At 37.8% G+C, this 19004-nt stretch overlaps 2 protein-coding genes across 5 annotated transcripts; one reads left to right on the forward strand and one right to left on the reverse strand.

The window, feature by feature from the left end:
* Positions 1-3926: 3926 nt before the first annotated feature.
* Positions 3927-6592, reverse strand: LOC104706989 (nuclear envelope-associated protein 2-like). 4 transcript variants are annotated; one of them, XM_087462478.1, is made up of 6 exons: positions 6417-6587; positions 6033-6235; positions 5760-5867; positions 4587-5048; positions 4385-4486; positions 3927-4298 (listed from the first exon to the last, which is right to left on the reverse strand). In XM_087462478.1, exons 2-6 carry the CDS (start codon positions 6198-6200, stop codon positions 4131-4133), a joined length of 1008 nt encoding a protein of 335 aa, XP_087318604.1. In that variant the 5' UTR covers positions 6201-6235; positions 6417-6587; the 3' UTR covers positions 3927-4130. The 4 variants fall into 4 exon arrangements, with proteins under 4 accessions (XP_087318604.1, XP_087318606.1, XP_087318605.1 ...); XM_087462480.1 differs by having other exon boundaries at positions 6423-6559; XM_087462479.1 differs by having other exon boundaries at positions 6373-6472.
* Positions 6593-12117: 5525 nt separating this feature from the next.
* LOC104706990 (serine hydroxymethyltransferase 2, mitochondrial) lies at positions 12118-16049 on the forward strand. The gene is made up of 16 exons (XM_010423233.3): positions 12118-12425; positions 12508-12558; positions 12648-12734; positions 12830-12951; positions 13051-13127; positions 13212-13336; positions 13449-13541; positions 13672-13764; positions 13877-14074; positions 14183-14287; positions 14442-14507; positions 14642-14719; positions 15049-15160; positions 15284-15394; positions 15497-15692; positions 15776-16049. The coding sequence occupies exons 1-15, from the start codon at positions 12339-12341 to the stop codon at positions 15643-15645; spliced, it is 1554 nt and encodes a 517-aa protein (XP_010421535.1). The 5' UTR covers positions 12118-12338; the 3' UTR covers positions 15646-15692; positions 15776-16049.
* Positions 16050-19004: the final 2955 nt, after the last annotated feature.

The raw sequence follows: 19004 nt of genomic DNA on the forward strand, positions 1-19004 counted from the left end.
ATATTTGCCTACCAGACCGACCACCAACCTCTTCTTGTTGTAACACTGGACTTTCTGCATTCAACTCTTGTGAATCAAAGAATGACAAGTCTGGTTGTTGACCATCTTCATCTAGGGGCTGAGGAATATAGTCACGTGTAGCCGGGACCTCATCAGTATTGTATTCATCATTGACATCAGGATCATTGTTCTCCTCTTCTATCTCTCTTTGTGCATCTGCAACATCATACATATGTTGATCTGAGACATCATGGTTCTTAATTATACGTTGCATTATATCCCATTGTTTTGGTGGTTCGCGATGTAATGCACGTATCTTCTCACACTCCTAAAAAAAAAAAATGATTTAAGATTTTAATTAACTATAAAGGTCAAAAAAATTAACACGTTAATTAATGGGATGAGAACAAGCATACCATTTCACGGTCTACCCACCAGTCATCATCCATTGTGATTCTTCCAGAAATAGAATCTGAGGTAATTCCTGTTCGACCCATAAGATCAAGCCATGCCTTATGCTTTTTCTTTAAGGTGTCTATTTTGTTCTTCACCTTGATCCACGTAAGATTTTTACCCGTCCTCCGTTCGAGAACTGTTAATATATGCTTTCGTTGTGGGGCTTTTAAATTATTTGCAATGTAATTCACCTTTGTTATCTCAGGCTCGTATAATTCCAACAATATTTGTTCTTCTCGGTCATTCCAATGTTCTTTCTAAACACCATCATGAATAATTTTTTATGATAACTCACTAATATTATATAATGCATCAAATTTACAAGGCAATCGATATTTACTGGACCACGATTCGAAACAGATGATCTTGGACATAATGATCTCCCACGTGATGATTCTGGACGATTCTCGGAAGTCATAGCGGATGGACTTAAAATATTGATTGTGAAATAAGAACTATTTTGGAGCAAAATGAAACTGTTTTTTTTTTTTCTGGTATTCGAAGAAAACTTGTATCAAGACAATGGTGTTGTAAGAAGCACACATATATAAAGAGAAAGAGAGAAAATTTTGATTGATGTTTCTTCTCAATAATTTTTGTTTTTAAAAAAAAAGGTTAAATTTTTTTCTGAAAAGTATGAGTAAAATCACTACTTTTCTTTATTTTGTCAGATAAAAAGAATCTAATACCAAAAACAAAAACAAAATGCCAAAAAAAAAGCTGTGTATCTAGAGTGATTCATCAAACGTGGGTTTACTAGAGTGATTGAGGTTGGTGTTTGCAACCACCAAAACTAAGGTGCAACCACCTTTTCCAACCAAGATCTTCAAACAAGATGGTCAACCGCTATCTCCAAACGAGATGTTGATTGGTGATCTTAGCAGCGGTTCGTTTGCAAACGATCGTAATTAATGAAACCAATCAGAGCCATAATCTTTTTTTATGTAAAAGACTTTACGAAAAAAACAACATAGCGTCTCTGACCCATCTCTTATCATATTGAAATGAGACTAATCTTTGTCCTAGTAAAAAAAAACAAGCCAAGCCTGACTTCAAGATCTTTCATACATTCAAAACAATGGCTTCATAATTAACCTCGTTTACTTAGATTTCACCTTTTACTACTATGTTCAAGTTGACTGATAACTAACCTTGTTTCTGTTGGATATATAAGGTGCAATCTGCGGGATACAGACAATGCGTCCAAGAAAAGAAGAACAAACACTAGCCATTCTTTTAATCCTAAATGATGGAATTGCACCTGTCAACGACATTGTCTCCAACAAGCTTCCCTGCTCAACAAGAAATCACTAAGAACTACATATAAACTTCCCAACATAAGTTTGACACAAGATTCTCATGAGGAACTTGGTAAAGAGCTTAGTTATATTTTTCAAATAAATTTACTTACATATATATACTAAGGTTTTGTTCTAGGAGTACTTGCTAGTTGCTATATTTTACAAAGATAAACTTCTCTCTTCTCTCTTCTCTCTTCTCTCTTCTCGCTTCTCTCTAGAAACCCTAGTTTTCTTGCCGCCGTTTGCATCTCCGGCTTGTCCTTCCGGCGCCGGAGAGGGCTCCTCTTTGTTTTTTTAGTAGTCTAACGCCGGCGTCTCTCTTTCCCTGAGTTTGCGACTGTCCTCTGTCCGTTTATGGGTTCAAGGTAGGTGGTTTCCAAAGTAGATCTGGCGCGTGGCAACGACGAGAAGCTTATGGTGGTCGCCGGAGTTTCCTCGAGACTCGTGGGTGTGAGGACAGCTCCGATCTGGGTGTTCTCTTCGGCGGATCTGGGTTGAGTGTCTCGTCAAGCGTCGATGGCTCCGGTGGGTTTTGGCTTTGATGAGTGTCGAGGTCTGAGATCTCCTCCTTGGATGTTCTCAGAGATCGGTTTCAGGTGGTCTTCGTCATCAGTTTCGCAGATCTCCCCTTCTCCAGTCGGTTCGGTTGCTTGCTTCTTCGTGTTTGGTTTCGTCAGGTGAGTATCTTTCTGGGCTGGACTTAAGTGTAGGTCTTGGCATACAACTAGAAGGCATGGGTAAGCAGGGTTCTTTCTCCGACGGCGGTGGTGTGGGATTCCCCCATTTGATGCAGCTGTGGCGGTGTGGATTCTTTTGGATGGTGAGGAAACCCTGTGTGGTTTACTCTTGGTAGAAGACGCCAGAGGTTTCCCGAAGGTGTTTTTCTCGCAGCTCAACATTCAATTGACTGCTATGGTTCGCAGCGGAAGTCAGTGGGGGTTTGGTGGGTTTCGCTGCTCGTCTTGGAGGTCAGTTCTAGATCCCTTGGATCTAGTAGGCGGTTGCGGGTTCCGATCTTTATTTTCTGGATTGAGCAACCAGTATTTTAGAGATCGCCGCGTTTTTACTTCTTACTCCGGACCGGTTGTTGGGTTCCTTGCTTGGAGATACCAGAGATCACCATATATGGAGATGGGGGTTAGCTCTGAGTGTGTTCGGTTGCTAGGCATGGGACCGTCACCGTAGAGCCTGCTGTCGGTGGTTAGAACAGGCTGTGAGATCTATTCAGGGTCAGGTGAGACGTTGAAGGTTGAACCGAAGTTGGATTTCGAATGCTTCCGATAAGGGTTCACTTCAGTGTCTCTGCCGCAAAGGAGTGGGTCTCGCATTCGCCGGGATTACTGTTCCAATCACTGCTGCAGGTCACGTTTAATTCAGTAGGAGAAGATCTTATTTCTGTTAATGGGCCGTTTTCATGTTATTTCCATTTTGTACCTGTCCAATATTGTATGTTCCAAGGCCTTGCCCAATTAAAATTGGGAAGGCCCATTCGTAAATATAAAATATTTTGTTTAAAAAAAAAAAATATATATATATATATATATATATATATATTTTGCAAAGATGGATGGGGACAAATCACTAATTTCAGTAGGATGGGCTCTTTGCTTTATTTTGCTCTGTCAAGGCACCCAGCAATTGTTTCCTTGATCTCTGAGGAAAGCTCGTCTCCCAGGATAATCCTCTGGGGGTACTCCTCATGAGCAGATTCTTCCTTCCCATAAAATGTCTGCCAGAGAGGACCCAGCCAAACAGTGAATCCCACATCACAGCAAAACTTGATAAAACTGACGGAGGATGGCCAGTAAGTTTAGTTCAACGCTGTCCTACTGGGTGAGTAAATTTAAATGCATAAGAGACTTACTGTGAGATTAAAGTTAAAGAAGCCCTCTAGAGGTCCATCAAACCACGATTGATCACGGTCAAACAAATCAGAATTTGGAATCCCGGGCTTTGTTGACACTTGGCCACTTCAGAAGAGTTGGTTCCTTTTCAATATGTTCCTCAGTGAGTTTAGTTGGGCAGTGGGATTCGAAGAGGACAAGGTTAAAGGAATCAATAAGGTAGTAAAGATTAATTTTGATCCCTGGGAAAGACCCTTTGCTCGATTTGTGTGTTGAATCATTTGTCAAAAAGTAAATATTTCAACTTCCACCAAAAAACAAATAATTAGATTCTCCCAAAATCCAGAATTGCTTTTCTTAGAAGATAAGATTCAACACACAAACAAAAACTAATAACTTAAAAAGTGTAAGTAAGAGTTCTCTTAGCTAATCTCATAGAGTAACATGCAACATTAACTAACTATACTATCTGCAACTACTGCATTTACACACCAACAAAAAGAAAAAGAGAGTTCAAGTTACAAAGAACTCATCTTTTGGAGACTATCACTAATATCAACATCGACATTGACACGACGATCTTGAACCCTGAAGTATCCCAGAAGTTTGGTTTCTCCCCTGAAACCGATTCATTCAGCTGTTTTCCTGTAATCTGATCTCTTAGCTCTTTGATTGCCTTGTCTCGCCTCTCCCCTGCCTGCGTTTCATTCATCAATCATACAAATTAATCATTTGGTTTTCTCATAAAACAATAGCAAAGCACAATCAATCTTGGACTTTTACCCTTTGTAGCTTTCTTGTCTGGCTACGAGCTTCTTGCAGACAAAACTCCAGTTTCAGTACCTTCTTCTTGAGCTCTTGATCTGCTCTTCTTTGTCTCTCCAACTGAAAATGGTCATTTATCAGTCCAAGATTAAAAACTTTCAGACAATAAGCGAAAAACCTCGACAGAACACAAGAATAAGTACAGATATGGATGCTGAACCTGAGATTCAAGTTCCTTAGTCTTGAGTTTCCAATGAGCTGACATTAACTTTACGTCATCTTTTAGTTTAGCAATCTCTTCGTCTTTTACCGCCAGTAACTTGTTCATTCTCTCAAAGTTCTTTGGAGAAACCTCTTCCAGAAGTTTCCTGAGCTCACATTCTGTGCCTTTCCCAGACTTTGCAACGGCTTCAGTTATCTCATGCTCGATTCTCATAACTTCCTCTCTCAGCTGTTTTTGAGAAAACTCTCTTGTCCTCAAATCTCTCTGAAGGTTATCAAGCCGGTGACCGAGCTCAGTTACACGGTCTTCGTGTTCTCTTAAAGAACGTGTTTTGTCGTCAAGTTGTTCTTTTAGCACTGAGCATTGAAGCTGTGCTGATTGAGCAGGAGCAGCGCTTGTTTCTGCAATTTCCTTTGTTAAAGCTAGCTGCGATTTCAGATCGTCTACTTCTTCAAGAAACTGTTTTCCCAAAATAAGATTAAAAATGCATAAGAGAAGCCTTCTTAATATAAATAATACATTCCCTAATACCTCAATGATTCCCAATTTACGTTAGCTGAGTGTCTTAACCCATTTTATGTGCAAACCTTTCATCAGGTTAAGAATAAATAAAAAAACATTCAGAAAAACAAAATTAAGCAGCTATGCAAACGAATCCATGACAGAGCGAAACTCCTAAGTAAAAGCATTGAGTGCTCAAGAAAGTAAATGCTTCTGGAGTTGGATAGATTGAACCCTTTTGATCAGTAACTGAAACTTAACAGCTTTAAAAGAACAATATCACCCAGAGACCCACTTCCACATCTCAGGTTCTTACATTTTGAAACATTAGAAATGAGAACTAAACCCAAATTGACCAAGTTAAGATTCCAAAATCATGAAGGAACTCTTTTTGAAAAGGTCATGCTTCATTGCAGCATTTATTATAATAAATTTGAGACTGAACTCAGTCAACCTTTTCCACACTCAGCTTCATCTACTTTACCTAAGATCTAAAGGGGCCATTGATCGATCCAATAGTAACCAAAGTCTAATGATTACTTTAAAAAGTTGAGATTAAGTACCACTTCTCAGAGACTAAACTTTTCAGATACAATATCAAATTTGGAGTCTTACGTTATATACTATTATATATAGCAAAAAAAGGTTTTGAGGAAAAAATAAACAAACCTTTTCAGCAGCAGAAGTTGAAGCTTCAAGCTCACAGTTTCTATCTTCCAATCTCTTCTGCAATTTACAGATCTCCATCTCCATGTTCTTAGCTCTCTTCTCTGCTTCCTAGAGAAAACAAAATCACAAAAAGCCAAATCATTTCTAAAAATCCAAAATTGAAACTGGAGCTTTGACCCTACCAAAGCAGTAACAAATCAATAATAAGAGACTCAAACACAATGAACAGTGAGAAGAAGATTCATACTAATAATTTAATAAAAAGGGACTTACTTTTCTACAAAGGCTTTCTTTAACAAAAAAGTGTTCTTGAGAAACCAAACGGCCTCTCACTTGCTTCAGCTCAGCTGCCATAGACACAACGTTCCTCCGAAAGCTCTCTTTTTTCCCATCCAAATCTTTCAAAAGCGGATCCACCGTCGTTTTGACGGAATCTGACATCGGGTTCTTGTCCAATTCCTCATAAAAGTCTCAATCTGTTTCAAGTATTCAGATTCAAATCTCAGAACTTTGAAAATGCATGTTTAAAATTATTAAAACAAACTTAGACCATTTAAGAGCTTTTAATGAAACAAAGAATAAGATGAAATAGTATATTGTTGAGAGTTGAGACAATTAAGGATGTAGAAGTAAAAGAAAAGTATCAAAGACGGAGACTTTAACGAGGTCAAATGAAGCTGAGACTTGTGGGTTTTTGTTGCTCGGAAGTGTATGAGGAAACCAAAGTGATCATATTAATGTTATTCTTGCGTGACAGTAAGGAGAGAGAAAAATGAAACACGTAAAGGAAGCTGATACGCACAGTCAATGAATTATTTTGGCTTATTTGATGTAAAGAGAGAAAGAGATAGATATGTCCATCTGGAATAAGAAATAAAAAGAATAAAACTTGATTATCTCTTTATTTTTTCACTAATTATGGGTTTAAGAATTTATTGTTTTATAACATAAATAGGGCTTTGAAAATACTCAGAAATTAATAAAAAGGGAGTATATTAATTATAATTAGACAAATTAATAAAAGGGAGTTTACAGTTTATATATAAAATCCAAGAGTCAATTTTGTAGTGAATAAAATATGCATGTCCACTATACTTTAAATTTTGATTTTTGTTAATTTGACTACTACAATTGGAGAAGGTAGTACCCAGAAATGTGGTTCAACTTTATAAACAGAACAATAATTTGGAATATTAAAATAGCTGATTGGTTGGATTATTGTAAGAGGTGGCTGCATTCATGGGACGATGTCGACATAAGAGACAAATAATGAGACGGAGAAAACCGTGGATAGGGGAGAATGGTCTTAGGTTCGGATACGTTCAGCTTTCAAACCAAACCAGTTTCAGATCAAAAGACAACAACATAAGCCGTTTTTGTGTGCATACATACATGTACAAACGATAAGAAAAATGAGTTTGGAGTTCACTCTTAACGAAGACAAGTGATACAACTAGGGTACGATCGAAAATAATCAAAGTGAATAAAAATTTGTACATGATTACCTTTATGCTCGTCTATTAATGTTCCCATGAATTTAGAGGTTATCACTAAAATAAGTGGTTCATTAAGACTTTTTCTTTATTTGCGGTTTGCTAATACAAAGGGGAAAAAAAACATTCCTCTATCCTCTGCAATTTTTCTTCATTCCTCTCACTTTTTAAGGTCTTGTAATGAATTACGTAGTTCGAACAAATTAAACCTAGAAACCGAAATTCTAAAATATGTAAATGAATGATAAATTTCAAATTTTGTTCTGGATATTAAATTTGTAAACATATTTATTTAGTATAATATTTATTACAAACTTATATTGGTTTGAGTTCATCAAGTTTATGAAAGTTAAAAATAGTAATCGTTTCACCATAGATTTTAGATTAACATGATGGCTGATCTGGATCCAAAGTGAACCGAATTAGTGATTAGTTAGATTTCTATCAAAATCTTGAATTATCAAATCATATAAAACCGCAAAAAAAAAAATTAAAATTTTATGAAACAGATGATTTAAATAAAATTGTTAATCGGATCAAACTCGTCCACTAAGCCATCCCACAACCTGTTTAAATATTTTGAGCAGCAAAATGTCTTTGCATCTGTTCCGCTTGAATTCTTGAGATCCACGAGTAATCCAGATGCATTTCAATAAATAATTTTTCAATATATAAAATATACTTAAAGCTTAGACTTAGTTAATATTAACAAATTTCAATAAATTATTTTCCTCCATCATAACGCATCTGTTAACGCCGTGAGTCGTAAGAAATTGACTTAAACATGGGATTACATATCGTGGATCGTATTGTTCAGGAACCTTTACGCTTTCATAATTCAAGACAAAGAAATCCGAAAGTATTGTGTCGGGTCGAAAAGTCATGGAAAGGTTTAGAAATGACGGGGGAGGGGGAGGGGGGTTTGAGAAACATCTGATACAGTGTAATATATATTGAAAAGATCATAAGTGTAAAGACGGTAAAGATCATCGGGTGTCTTCTTGAATCTACATTGGTTCATCAAGTGTCATTCCACATACTTCATCACTTGGCGAAAATTCAACGCCAAAGTGGTATGTTAGAGCGGTGAGTTCAGCCGAGTGAAGCATACATACTCTTGTATTTTCATATTTGTTCATGAATCAATAAATAAATCTCTCGGACATGGGACTTGGTTGAAAGGTCAATGTGTGCACCAAATGCAAGTAGTTGAGGTAAACCCGCAAAGTAAAATAAGGCAATTTGTAGATAAGTGGAGAGAGGAGTGAGCATCCCGCCAATGTGAGTAGACTCTGTCTTGCCTTTGATGATGTTATTTTTGTACATCTCTAGATAAGTGGCTAAGACGCATCCATAGTTTACATAATCTCCAAGATCATCATCCACATGATCGCCTTCATCGTTTTCTAAATCAATATTCTCCAATAACACCTCTTTCAATCTTTGAGAGATGAAACACATCTCTGTCTTGGTTGTGGTTTACATTTCAGTTCATCTAAATAGAGCATGCACAAGCTTCATGACGTCGCGAATAACCGGATGGGAAACCTTCTTGATTTTTGCCTTGTGGCTAAAGTATTTCCCATCCGCTAGCACATCACAAAGATAATAAATCCCTTGGAACTTGAGAAACTAACTCATGGGGGACTTGTTTGCAAAACCATACGTTTCAGTAAATTCAGGGGTGAAGATTGAGTAAGCCATTAACTTGACCTTAAAATGGATGACGCCCTCTTTTGCAATGTGGACATTTGAACTCGCGAACTTATTCTATATGGTGCACAAAAAGTCAATAGTCAGATCGGGTTATGTTGGATAGTCCATGGTGGCAATCTCCTTAAGCTCCATGTTGGTGAAGAACTCATCAAATATTTCAAGTATCCCCATCTTCTCGAGTACACTTCTATCTGCAAAACGGGTGGGATGAATTTTGATATGAGAGATCGGCTTAGCTTTCTTGTCATTTACGGTCCAAGGAGATATGGGTGCACTTGGAACTTCACTTGTGTTTGCAGACCTTTGATGCTTACCGCTTGTTTTAGAACCTCCCGCCATTGTACCTTTTAAACATTCAAGATCAGTGGAAATTTTTTTAAAATACAAGTCTCAAATTGTCACAAAATAAACAAATGAGGCACAATGGAGCTAACTCAACCAATGACCATTTCAAACATTCACACTAAGAAGCAAGAAATCACAACTTCAAACCACACTTCACAACTATTCATAGTGCTCAAAATAATTCAAAATTATCAACTTGAAAAATTGGTAAACTTCTTAGTGTGAATGTGACAATTTGTGTGTAAAAACGGTCCGCAATTGGTCTGTTGCCGTTTTATTTCTGTTTTCTTTGAACAAGATAAATAAATTAAAGCCCCAAATTCTAACAAATTAAAGAAGTCTCCAGAAAATGCATATATTGTTGCTAATTAAATCGACCGCATGGGATAAAAAAATGAAAGCTTTTTTTAGTAGCTCCGAGAGGACGAACAGAGGAACAACCAAGGCTAAGTTGAAGGAAAACCCTAACCCCTAAGTAACGAAAAAATCTTTGCGTATGTATAAAAAAAATAAAACAGAGGAAAAAGAGAGTTTGAAGAGATAAACGCAGTTTTTAGGTCTTGTTTTCTTTTTTTTGTGTTCTGTAGGAGGAGGAGGGAGGAAGAAGAAGATGACGACAGAGTTAAATGGAGGGAGATTGAGTAAATAACGAAACGAGAGCCACAAAAAGATTATGATCGTCAGATTGAATGAACAAGGGCCGTTGGATTATGCTGACGTTGCTTCCCCCTCACTGATGTTGTGATTAGAAAGAAGCATGGGTCTCACTAATGTTGTGATTAGAAAGAAGCATGGGTGAGAGTAGATGGGATGATTACTTTTTTTCCATCTGACATTTTAATTTTGGGTGAATTTGTGTGATAACCAAAACAAAAAAAATAAAAAGAAGAAAAATATAGCCACCTGATGAAGTAAATTAAGTGAGTAACGATTGACCAATGTACAATAACCCCTCATGATTTTAAATTCTAATTTAATTTTATAAAAAAATTAAATAAATCTTGCAATAGTTTTAAAAAAACCATAGATTTTATTTTTTTACATAACATGATTTGAATTTAACATTATTTCAAAAAAAAAAATGACCATTTCAAACATTCACACTAATTAAGAAGAAGAAACCACAACTTCAAAATATCAACTTGAAAAATTGGTAAACTTGTCAATAATGAACGGGAATCAAACCATGAAGTAAACACAAGTCTATGGCATCACAAGAACAAGGTAAATAAATTAAAGCCCCAAATTCTAACAAATTTTACAATTTTTGTCACTTTTTTAACATATATGAACCCGTCATCAAAACTCAAAATTTCTCAACAAATCATGCAAAATACGCACCAACAATCATTACACATGGTTCACAAAGTCTATGACTAACACTAATCATGCCAATCAAGCTCTAAATCGACCCTAGACATAAATTATTTAGTTTGCAGATTTGTGCTTGCAGGTTTGGTTTTTCTAAGCTATAAATTGCAGGTATTAGTTTAATTAATTTTTAGAATTTAGCTATGGTTAATTTTTAGAATATATCTATGTGTTACGAAATCATTGCTATTTTTTTTTTTTTGCAATTATTATTAATGTATCCCACTCGTAATCGAAAAAGTAAAACCGAATAAAATCAAACCAGAACTAACTCAGATAGAAATAGTTGAACGCCTACTGTATATATGGGTGTAAATGGTAATAGCAGTCCGGGCATACAAATCCGTCTACGAACTAGACCACTGTATTTTTAGTGTGGACAACAGACCGCAACGGTCTGCTATTTGTGTGTAAAAACTAGGCCTGGGATTCTGAACCGAACCGATTTGTCCGAACCAAACCGAACCGAAATTTGGACAAATCGGTTCGGGTTATTTTAATTGATTAAACCGATCGAAATGAGTTTAATTAGGATCGGTTAACCGAGATTTTCGGTTCGGTTTTCTCAAACCGAACGGTTAACCGAAGAACAAAAAACCTTAACCTCCTAATAAAACTAGTCCTAGCCGCCGAGCATTCATCTCCATCTTCCTCATTTTTCTTCGATTACTTCATCATCATTTTCTTCTTATTCATTATCATCATAATTCTTCTTTTTTTCTTCTACTTCGATTCATACCAATCATCTTTTTCTTCTTCGATTCATCATCCTTTATAATCATAATTATTTTAAATTCTTCGATTCATTCTTCTTTGATACTTCATCCTTCATCATTATCTTATTCATCTTATATACCGTGAGCTCTCCCTTTTAGATCTCGCCACTAGTGTTCCTCAGCTCTCACCGCTGATGTTTTTCCACATATTGTTTTTTGATATCTTCGTCGTTCATCGTTCATCGTTCATCGATGGAATAGCGAAACAACAACCAAGTTTTTTTTTTTGGTTGATGGGCCTTGCATTTTTCTGTAGAAAAAGTCGGAAGCCCAATTTTCAAAATATCTTTTACTCCAACAATACTAAACCGAATACCCGAATTACAATAACCGAAATTACCGTCTCCGAACCGAACCGAACCGAAATTTTATTCGGTTAGATTCGGAACAGTTTTCAATTTCCACAATAAACCAAAAACCGATTAACCGATTGGACAGAAATCGCAGGCCTAGTAAAAACGGTCCGTAATTGGTTTGTTGCAGTTTTATTTCTGTTTTTTTTAAACTGCACTACTGCAGACTATGATTAATGAATGATAAATAAAAAACGGTTTGATCCATAGATAAATTTGTCTGTCTCAACCGCTTCAACCATTCACACCCTATATGTGGACAACAAGATTTGATTGCGTCAAGAAAACAATTTGGATCTAACCTAATATCATCAAACCAACAAAATAAAATAACACAAACGCACCGAGTCGAAAAATTAAAATACTAAAAAACAAAACAGAGGCATCTCACCAACCCCAATGCTCACATACATAAGCAGCAGAGTTGCTTTTTTTTTTTAATAATAAGCGCACACACACACTCACACTCACACACACACACACACAAACACAGGAGAGACACATAGAAAGAGATTGTGAGAAAAGATGGCGTTGGCTCTTCGTAGACTCTCCACTTCCGTCAAGAAACCGATCTCGCGTCTTTCCTCTAATGGCGATTCCCTCCGTTTCATGGTAAAAATCTTATCACAATCTGATTCTTTTACACTTTTTGTTTGATTCTGATCCATTTCTTTTTTGTTTTTTGTATACTCAGTCGTCTGTATCAGCCTCAGCTATGGCGGATTCGGAGAAATCTCGTTCCAGTGTAATCATATCAACTTAGATCAGATGCATCATCATCGTAATATATATAAATAATTTCACAAACGTCTTATCTTGTTTCCCTTTATCCAGTGGATTAAGCAACTCAACGCATCTCTAGACGAAATCGATCCCGAAGTCGCTGATATTATCGAATTAGAGAAGGCTAGACAATGGAAGGTAAAATAAAATTGTAGTGTAACTTCTTCTTCTTCTTCTTCTGGTCTTGTGTGAGGATGAATTGAGTTACACAAATCTTGATTATTGTTTTTCAGGGATTTGAGCTTATACCGTCTGAGAATTTCACATCTCTTTCGGTGATGCAAGCGGTTGGTTCTGTTATGACTAACAAGTATAGTGAAGGTTACCCTGGAGCTAGATACTATGGAGGGAATGAGTATGTTAACCTCTTCTTTTACATTTTGGTTTCAGTTTTACTGCACTTTGCTGTTAGTATATGATGTTGAAGGTTATTTGCATCTTAATCAATTACTAGGTACATTGACATGGCTGAGTCATTATGTCAACGACGTGCGTTAGAAGCTTTTCAGTTAGATCCTTCGAAATGGGGAGGTACGATTGGTAGTTAATTACATCGTACTAGAAACTAATGTTTACTGATTGTGATACTAATTATATGAGCTATTTCTCTTTTAGTCAATGTGCAGTCTTTATCAGGATCACCAGCTAACTTTCAAGTTTACACCGCATTGTTGAAGCCTCATGAAAGAATTATGGCACTTGATTTACCTCATGGTGGACATCTTTCTCATGGTTATCAGGTAAATTGGAATATAATCTTCTATAGCATGGTCTGTTTAAGGCTTGGTTTCTCAATTCTTTGTGGCATTGATATTGTGTATTTGCCATTTTGTTTTAATTGCTCATGTGCAGACTGACACGAAAAAGATATCTGCCGTATCCATCTTTTTTGAGACTATGCCATACAGATTGGATGAGAACACTGGTTACATTGATTACGATCAGGTTGGTTAGTTAATAGCTGGCTTAGCTGAATGCTCAAACGTTTCATTTTTATCATATGTAACATTGAGTAATTGAACACATTTCAAGAAACTAAATATAACACAGTTCTGAAACTAAATTTTATTTGCAGCTAGAAAAGAGCGCTGTGCTTTTCAGACCTAAACTTATTGTTGCGGGGGCAAGTGCTTATGCTCGCCTATATGACTATGCACGTATACGTAAGGTAAAATACTGTCTCAACTCCCAACTCTTGAGTGTGAAGTATAATTTCCAAAGTTGCATGGTAAATAATATGTGCATTACCCTTTTCAAGATTTTGCATGACATATTTGCAGGTCTGTGACAAGCAAAAGGCAGTTATGTTGGCTGATATGGCTCATATTAGTGGGTTGGTTGCTGCTGGCGTTATTCCTTCTCCTTTTGAGTATGCAGATGTTGTTACCACTACAACTCACAAATCGCTTCGCGGTCCCAGAGGGGCTATGATATTCTTTAGGAAGGGGTTAAAAGAGATTAACAAACAAGGGAAAGAGGTGGAATTTTAAGTTTCCATTTTGTATATGGGATGAGTAAATAAATCCCTGGTGGTGACTAATTTTCACAGTATGTGATCTTTTGTCGTTTATATCTTTACCTTGCAGGTTATGTATGACTATGAAGACAGAATAAACCAAGCTGTATTTCCTGGACTGCAAGGTGGTCCACATAATCACACAATAACGGGTCTAGCAGTTGCTCTGAAGCAGGTTCAGTCATCAAACTTTGTTTTGAATTTGTGTTCTATTGGCTAATAAGTAATATGTACAGATGAACTCCAATCACTAATGTGATTAAGTTCTAATCTAGAATTATATCGGTCTTGTTTATGATCTTCCTGACTTGTCATTTACTCTATTGTAGGCTAGAACACCTGAGTATAAGGCCTACCAGGATCAAGTTCTCCGTAATTGCTCAAGGTTTGCTGAGGTGCGTTTTATTTACTGATTGTCGGTAATTAGTTGATATGCCTTGGATATACTGCCATGTTTGGAACAGCTGGGTATAAGCCGTACTGTAACCATCTCACTTTTTTTAATAAATAAAATGGCTTGGAATTGCAGACTTTGCTTGCAAAAGGATATGATTTAGTGTCTGGAGGCACTGACAATCATTTAGTTTTGGTGAATCTGAAAAACAAGGTACTTCTCATTCTATCTTTTATTTCCTTTGATATATAGATGGAATTGTTTGCTTTGGACTTACGAGCTTGCATATGAAAGGGTGAATCCCATCGGAATTAGAGAACATAGCTAAACTCCTCAAAAGATGATTTTAGTAATGATAAAACTAAAACAGTGATGGTTTCTTGTTTCCCGTATCTGTTGTGTGATTTCATTTTTTACTGACTATATGCTGACCAGGATATAGCAAATCAAGTTAAAATGTTTGATTTTGTTCTGTGAACCTCAGTAAGCAATGCATAGTGTTAATTTTTATCTGGTAACATATATGATGTTCGATTTTACAGGGAATAGATGGATCAAGAGTGGAAAAAGTATTAGAATCAGTACATATTGCAGCAAACAAGAATACTGTTCCTGGTGATGTTTCTGCCATGGTTCCAGGTGGCATCCGTATGGGTAAGGCTCTTAAAGGAACACTGAAAGAAGTAACGTGTTAGTATGTCGAAAAAGTAGTAAATGTGCATGCTTTAGCTAGAAAAACGTATATGTTTTGATTTGTTCTTATAAATGATGTTACAGGAACACCAGCTCTCACATCAAGAGGATTCATTGAAGAAGATTTTGCAAGAGTGGCCGATTATTTTGATTTAGCCGTCAAGATAGCCTTAAAGATCAAGGCAGAGTCTCAAGGTATATAAAAAAGCTGTATGTTACTTTTTTTTTTTTTTTTTTTTGTGTGTGTTATGCTCTCTGAAAATGGGATTGTATTGGTGAATTTGTAATGTACTGTAGGAACAAAGTTGAAGGACTTTGTAGCAACAATGCAATCAAATGAGAAATTACAATCAGAGATGGCAAAGCTGCGTGAGATGGTAGAAGAGTATGCTAAGCAATTCCCAACAATTGGGTTCGAGAAAGAGACCATGAGATACAAAGAGTAGTTTCATCAAGTGGATTGACACATTTTCTCATCTCTGAGATGCTTTAGGTACCTTAAAACACTTAGCTATGCATTAGCTTATCTGTGAAACATTGAGACTTATTCTTGTCATCTTGTGTAAATGTTTGCAGAGATCATGGACCAGAGGCGCAACCGATGGTCTAAAAGTATCTCTGAAATTAAAGTTGAACTCGAAAAATGACACTCTAATGTTGGCTTTTCTTACCCTTTCTTGTTTGTTCTCATATTTATATATTTGCTTCCTCGTGTTGGTTCGTCAATTAAAGAAATTGTAACGCAACTGTATTAAGGTTGCTATGATGGATTTATGGCAACTAGATAGAGCTAGCTTTGATATTAAACAGAATTGTTTCTTAAATAAAGAAGTCTCTTTTTGCCTTCCCACTTAGAACGATGTTTCAGGTTCAGCAATGTTTCGATGCTCATCAAAACTCAAGTTGCTGAAGAATGTTATAAGAAGCTTTAGTAAAGAAAATTTCTCGGCCTTGGAAAAAAGAGTAGTCGAAGCTCATGATATGTTACTCTTCTCCCAAAGCAGAATGCTCGAAAATCCCACTGAAACCAATGCACAAATTGAGCTAGAGGCCCAGCGGAAGTGGCAGAATCTTGCAACGGCAGAGGAGTCTTTCTACAGACAGATGTCAAGTGTCTTATGGTTAAGTGATGGTGATAGCAACACAGCCTATTTCCACAGAATGGTAGCTTCAAGGAAAGCCCTCAACCATATTCATTTCATCCAAGAAGAGAATGGCCCCTTGATTGATACGCAGCAGGGTATTCGAGACCATTGTGTAGATTACTTCACAAACCTCATTGGGAGTCAGGTTGAGCCAAGTCTTCTTACTCAATCCGACGTGAATCTTCTTCTACCTTTTCGGTGTACTGAAGCTCAGAAGCAATGCCTGCAACAGCCCTTCTCTAATGAGGAAATTAAAGAAGCTTTCTTCTCAATGCCACGTAACAAATCTTGTGGTCCAGATGGGTACTCGGTAGAATTCTTCATCAGGATGTTGGCGCATAGTCGGTCCTGAGGTAACAGAGGCGGTCTTGGAGTTCTTCCGATCCGGTCAATTACTAAAACAGTGGAATGCCACCACTTTGGTCTTAATACCTAAAGTCTCGAATGCTTCAAAGGCATCTGATTTTAGACCCATCTCGTGTTTAAACACTTTGTACAAGGTCATATCAAAGCTTCTAGCACGGAGACTCCAGCAAATTCTCTCAGAAGTTATTTCATCGACTCAATCCGCTTTCATGCCAGGGAGACTTCTATCTGAAAATGTCTTATTGGCCACAGAGATTGTCCATGGATATAACAGAAAACAGATCGACCCGAGAGGGATGCTCAAAGTGGATATCAGGAAGGCTTTTGACTCTGTCAGTTGGGACTTTATCCTGTCTGCCCTCACTGCTCTCCAGCTTCCAGAGATCTTCATCAACTGGATCAAACAATGCATCACTTCGCCTACCTTCTCAGTGTGTGTGAACGGTAGTTCATGGGGCTTTTTCAAGAAAACCAAAGGGCTGAGGCAAGGTGACCCTTTGTCACCCTACCTCTTCGTGCTAGCTATGGAGGTCCTATCCTCCCTTCTAAGATCCAGGGTTGATGCAGGCTATATACATTACCACCCTAAGACCCAGGATCTCGGTATATCCCACCTGATGTTCGCCGACGATGTTATGATCTTTTTTGACGGTGGTAGCTCCTCACTTCATGGTATAAACGAAGTGCTTGATGATTTTGCCAGCTGGTCAGGACTATATATGAATAGAGACAAAACTCAGCTGTTCTTCGCAGGCCTGAATGACACAAAGTCCGCTGCTATCACAAGCTATGGTTTCCTGTGGGCTCCCTACCCATAAGATATTTGGGACTCCCACTTATGCATAGAAAGCTGCGGATCTCAGAATATGAACCCCTCATAGACAAGCTTGTGCGAAGCTTTCGATCTTGGGCTGTAAAGGCTTTAGCTTTTGCAGGAAGACTGCAACTCCTAAAATCTGTCATATCCGGTACTGTCAACTTCTGGATCTCTACGTTCATGCTTCCCAAGGGCTGCATAAAACGGATTGAATCTCTTTGTAGTCGTTTCCTCTGGTCAGGCAACATTGACATCAAAAAAGGAGCAAACGTGGCATGGACTACAGTGTGTTTACCTAAGACTGAAGGTGGTTTAGGGCTTTGGAGCTTTGTCGCTTGGAATAAGGTGTTATGCTTGAGGTTTATATGGCTCATGTTCGCTGATACAGGTTCTCTATGGGCCAACTATCACAAATTTCATTATATGCGCAATGCTACGTTTTGGTCAGTGAAAGAAGCGCCAAGCAACTCCTGGACGTGGAATTCACTACTGAAGCTGAGACCCCTGGCAGAACAATTCATCAGAACTAAGGTAGGCAACGGGCAGAAAGCTAGTTTCTGGTTTGATCATTGGACTCCTCTTAGACCTCTTATCAAGCTTCTAGGAAATGGAGGGCCTCGTGTTCTGCGCCTGCCACTAAATGCTACTGTGAGAGACGTTGTTGATGACCAAGGGTGGACTCTACCTTACCCCAGATCAAACGCAGCCCTGTCTCTACACGTGCACCTCACCACTGTTCATCTTCCAACAGCAAGCCACACTCAGGATTCGTATTACTGGGCCATCGATGGAAGCTCCAACCAGGTCTACTCTTCATCGAGCACCTGGGAGAAACTCAGACCTAGACAAGAGGAAAAGGAATGGTCGACTTCGGTTTGGTTTAAAGGAGCTATCCCAAAGTTTGCTTTTAATATGTGGCTAGTTCACCTTAACAGGTTGCCGACAAGAGAGCGACTGGTTTCCTGGGGTCTTGACATTCCCACCGTTTGCTGCATCTGCTCAAGCCAAGAGGAGTCTAGAGATCATCTTTTCCTATCCTGTTGTTTTGCTTCAGAGATTTGGAGACAAGCTCTGTCCAGACTGGATCCCCATCATCGTTTGTTCAGCTCCTGGCCAGAGCTCCTCTCTTGGATCAAATCACGCACTCGCATTGCGCCGTCGACTCTTAGGAAGGTAGTGGTCCAAGTCATTCTCTATCATCTCTGGAAGCAAAGGAACAACGTCCTGAACAATCAAGTGTCACGCCCCGCTTAAGCAATCTTCAAGCTCATCGACCGAGATGTTAAAAACATCATTACTGCAAGACAACGGAGGAGAAAATTTAGAAAATTAATGGAGTTGTGGCTGCGTTAATCCATCAATATCTTAGCTCAGCTTGTTTTCTGTATCCTTGTTTTTATCTTTTTTGCCAAGGATTCAAAAAGGTTAGGTTTTATACGTATTGTAAAACCTGATTGTTCATTTATATGATATTTAC

The sequence above is a fragment of the Camelina sativa genome, chromosome 8 (genome assembly GCF_030686135.1).
Source record: "Camelina sativa cultivar CO46 ecotype springtype chromosome 8, ASM3068613v1".
Classification (NCBI taxonomy): Eukaryota; Viridiplantae; Streptophyta; class Magnoliopsida; order Brassicales; family Brassicaceae; genus Camelina; species Camelina sativa.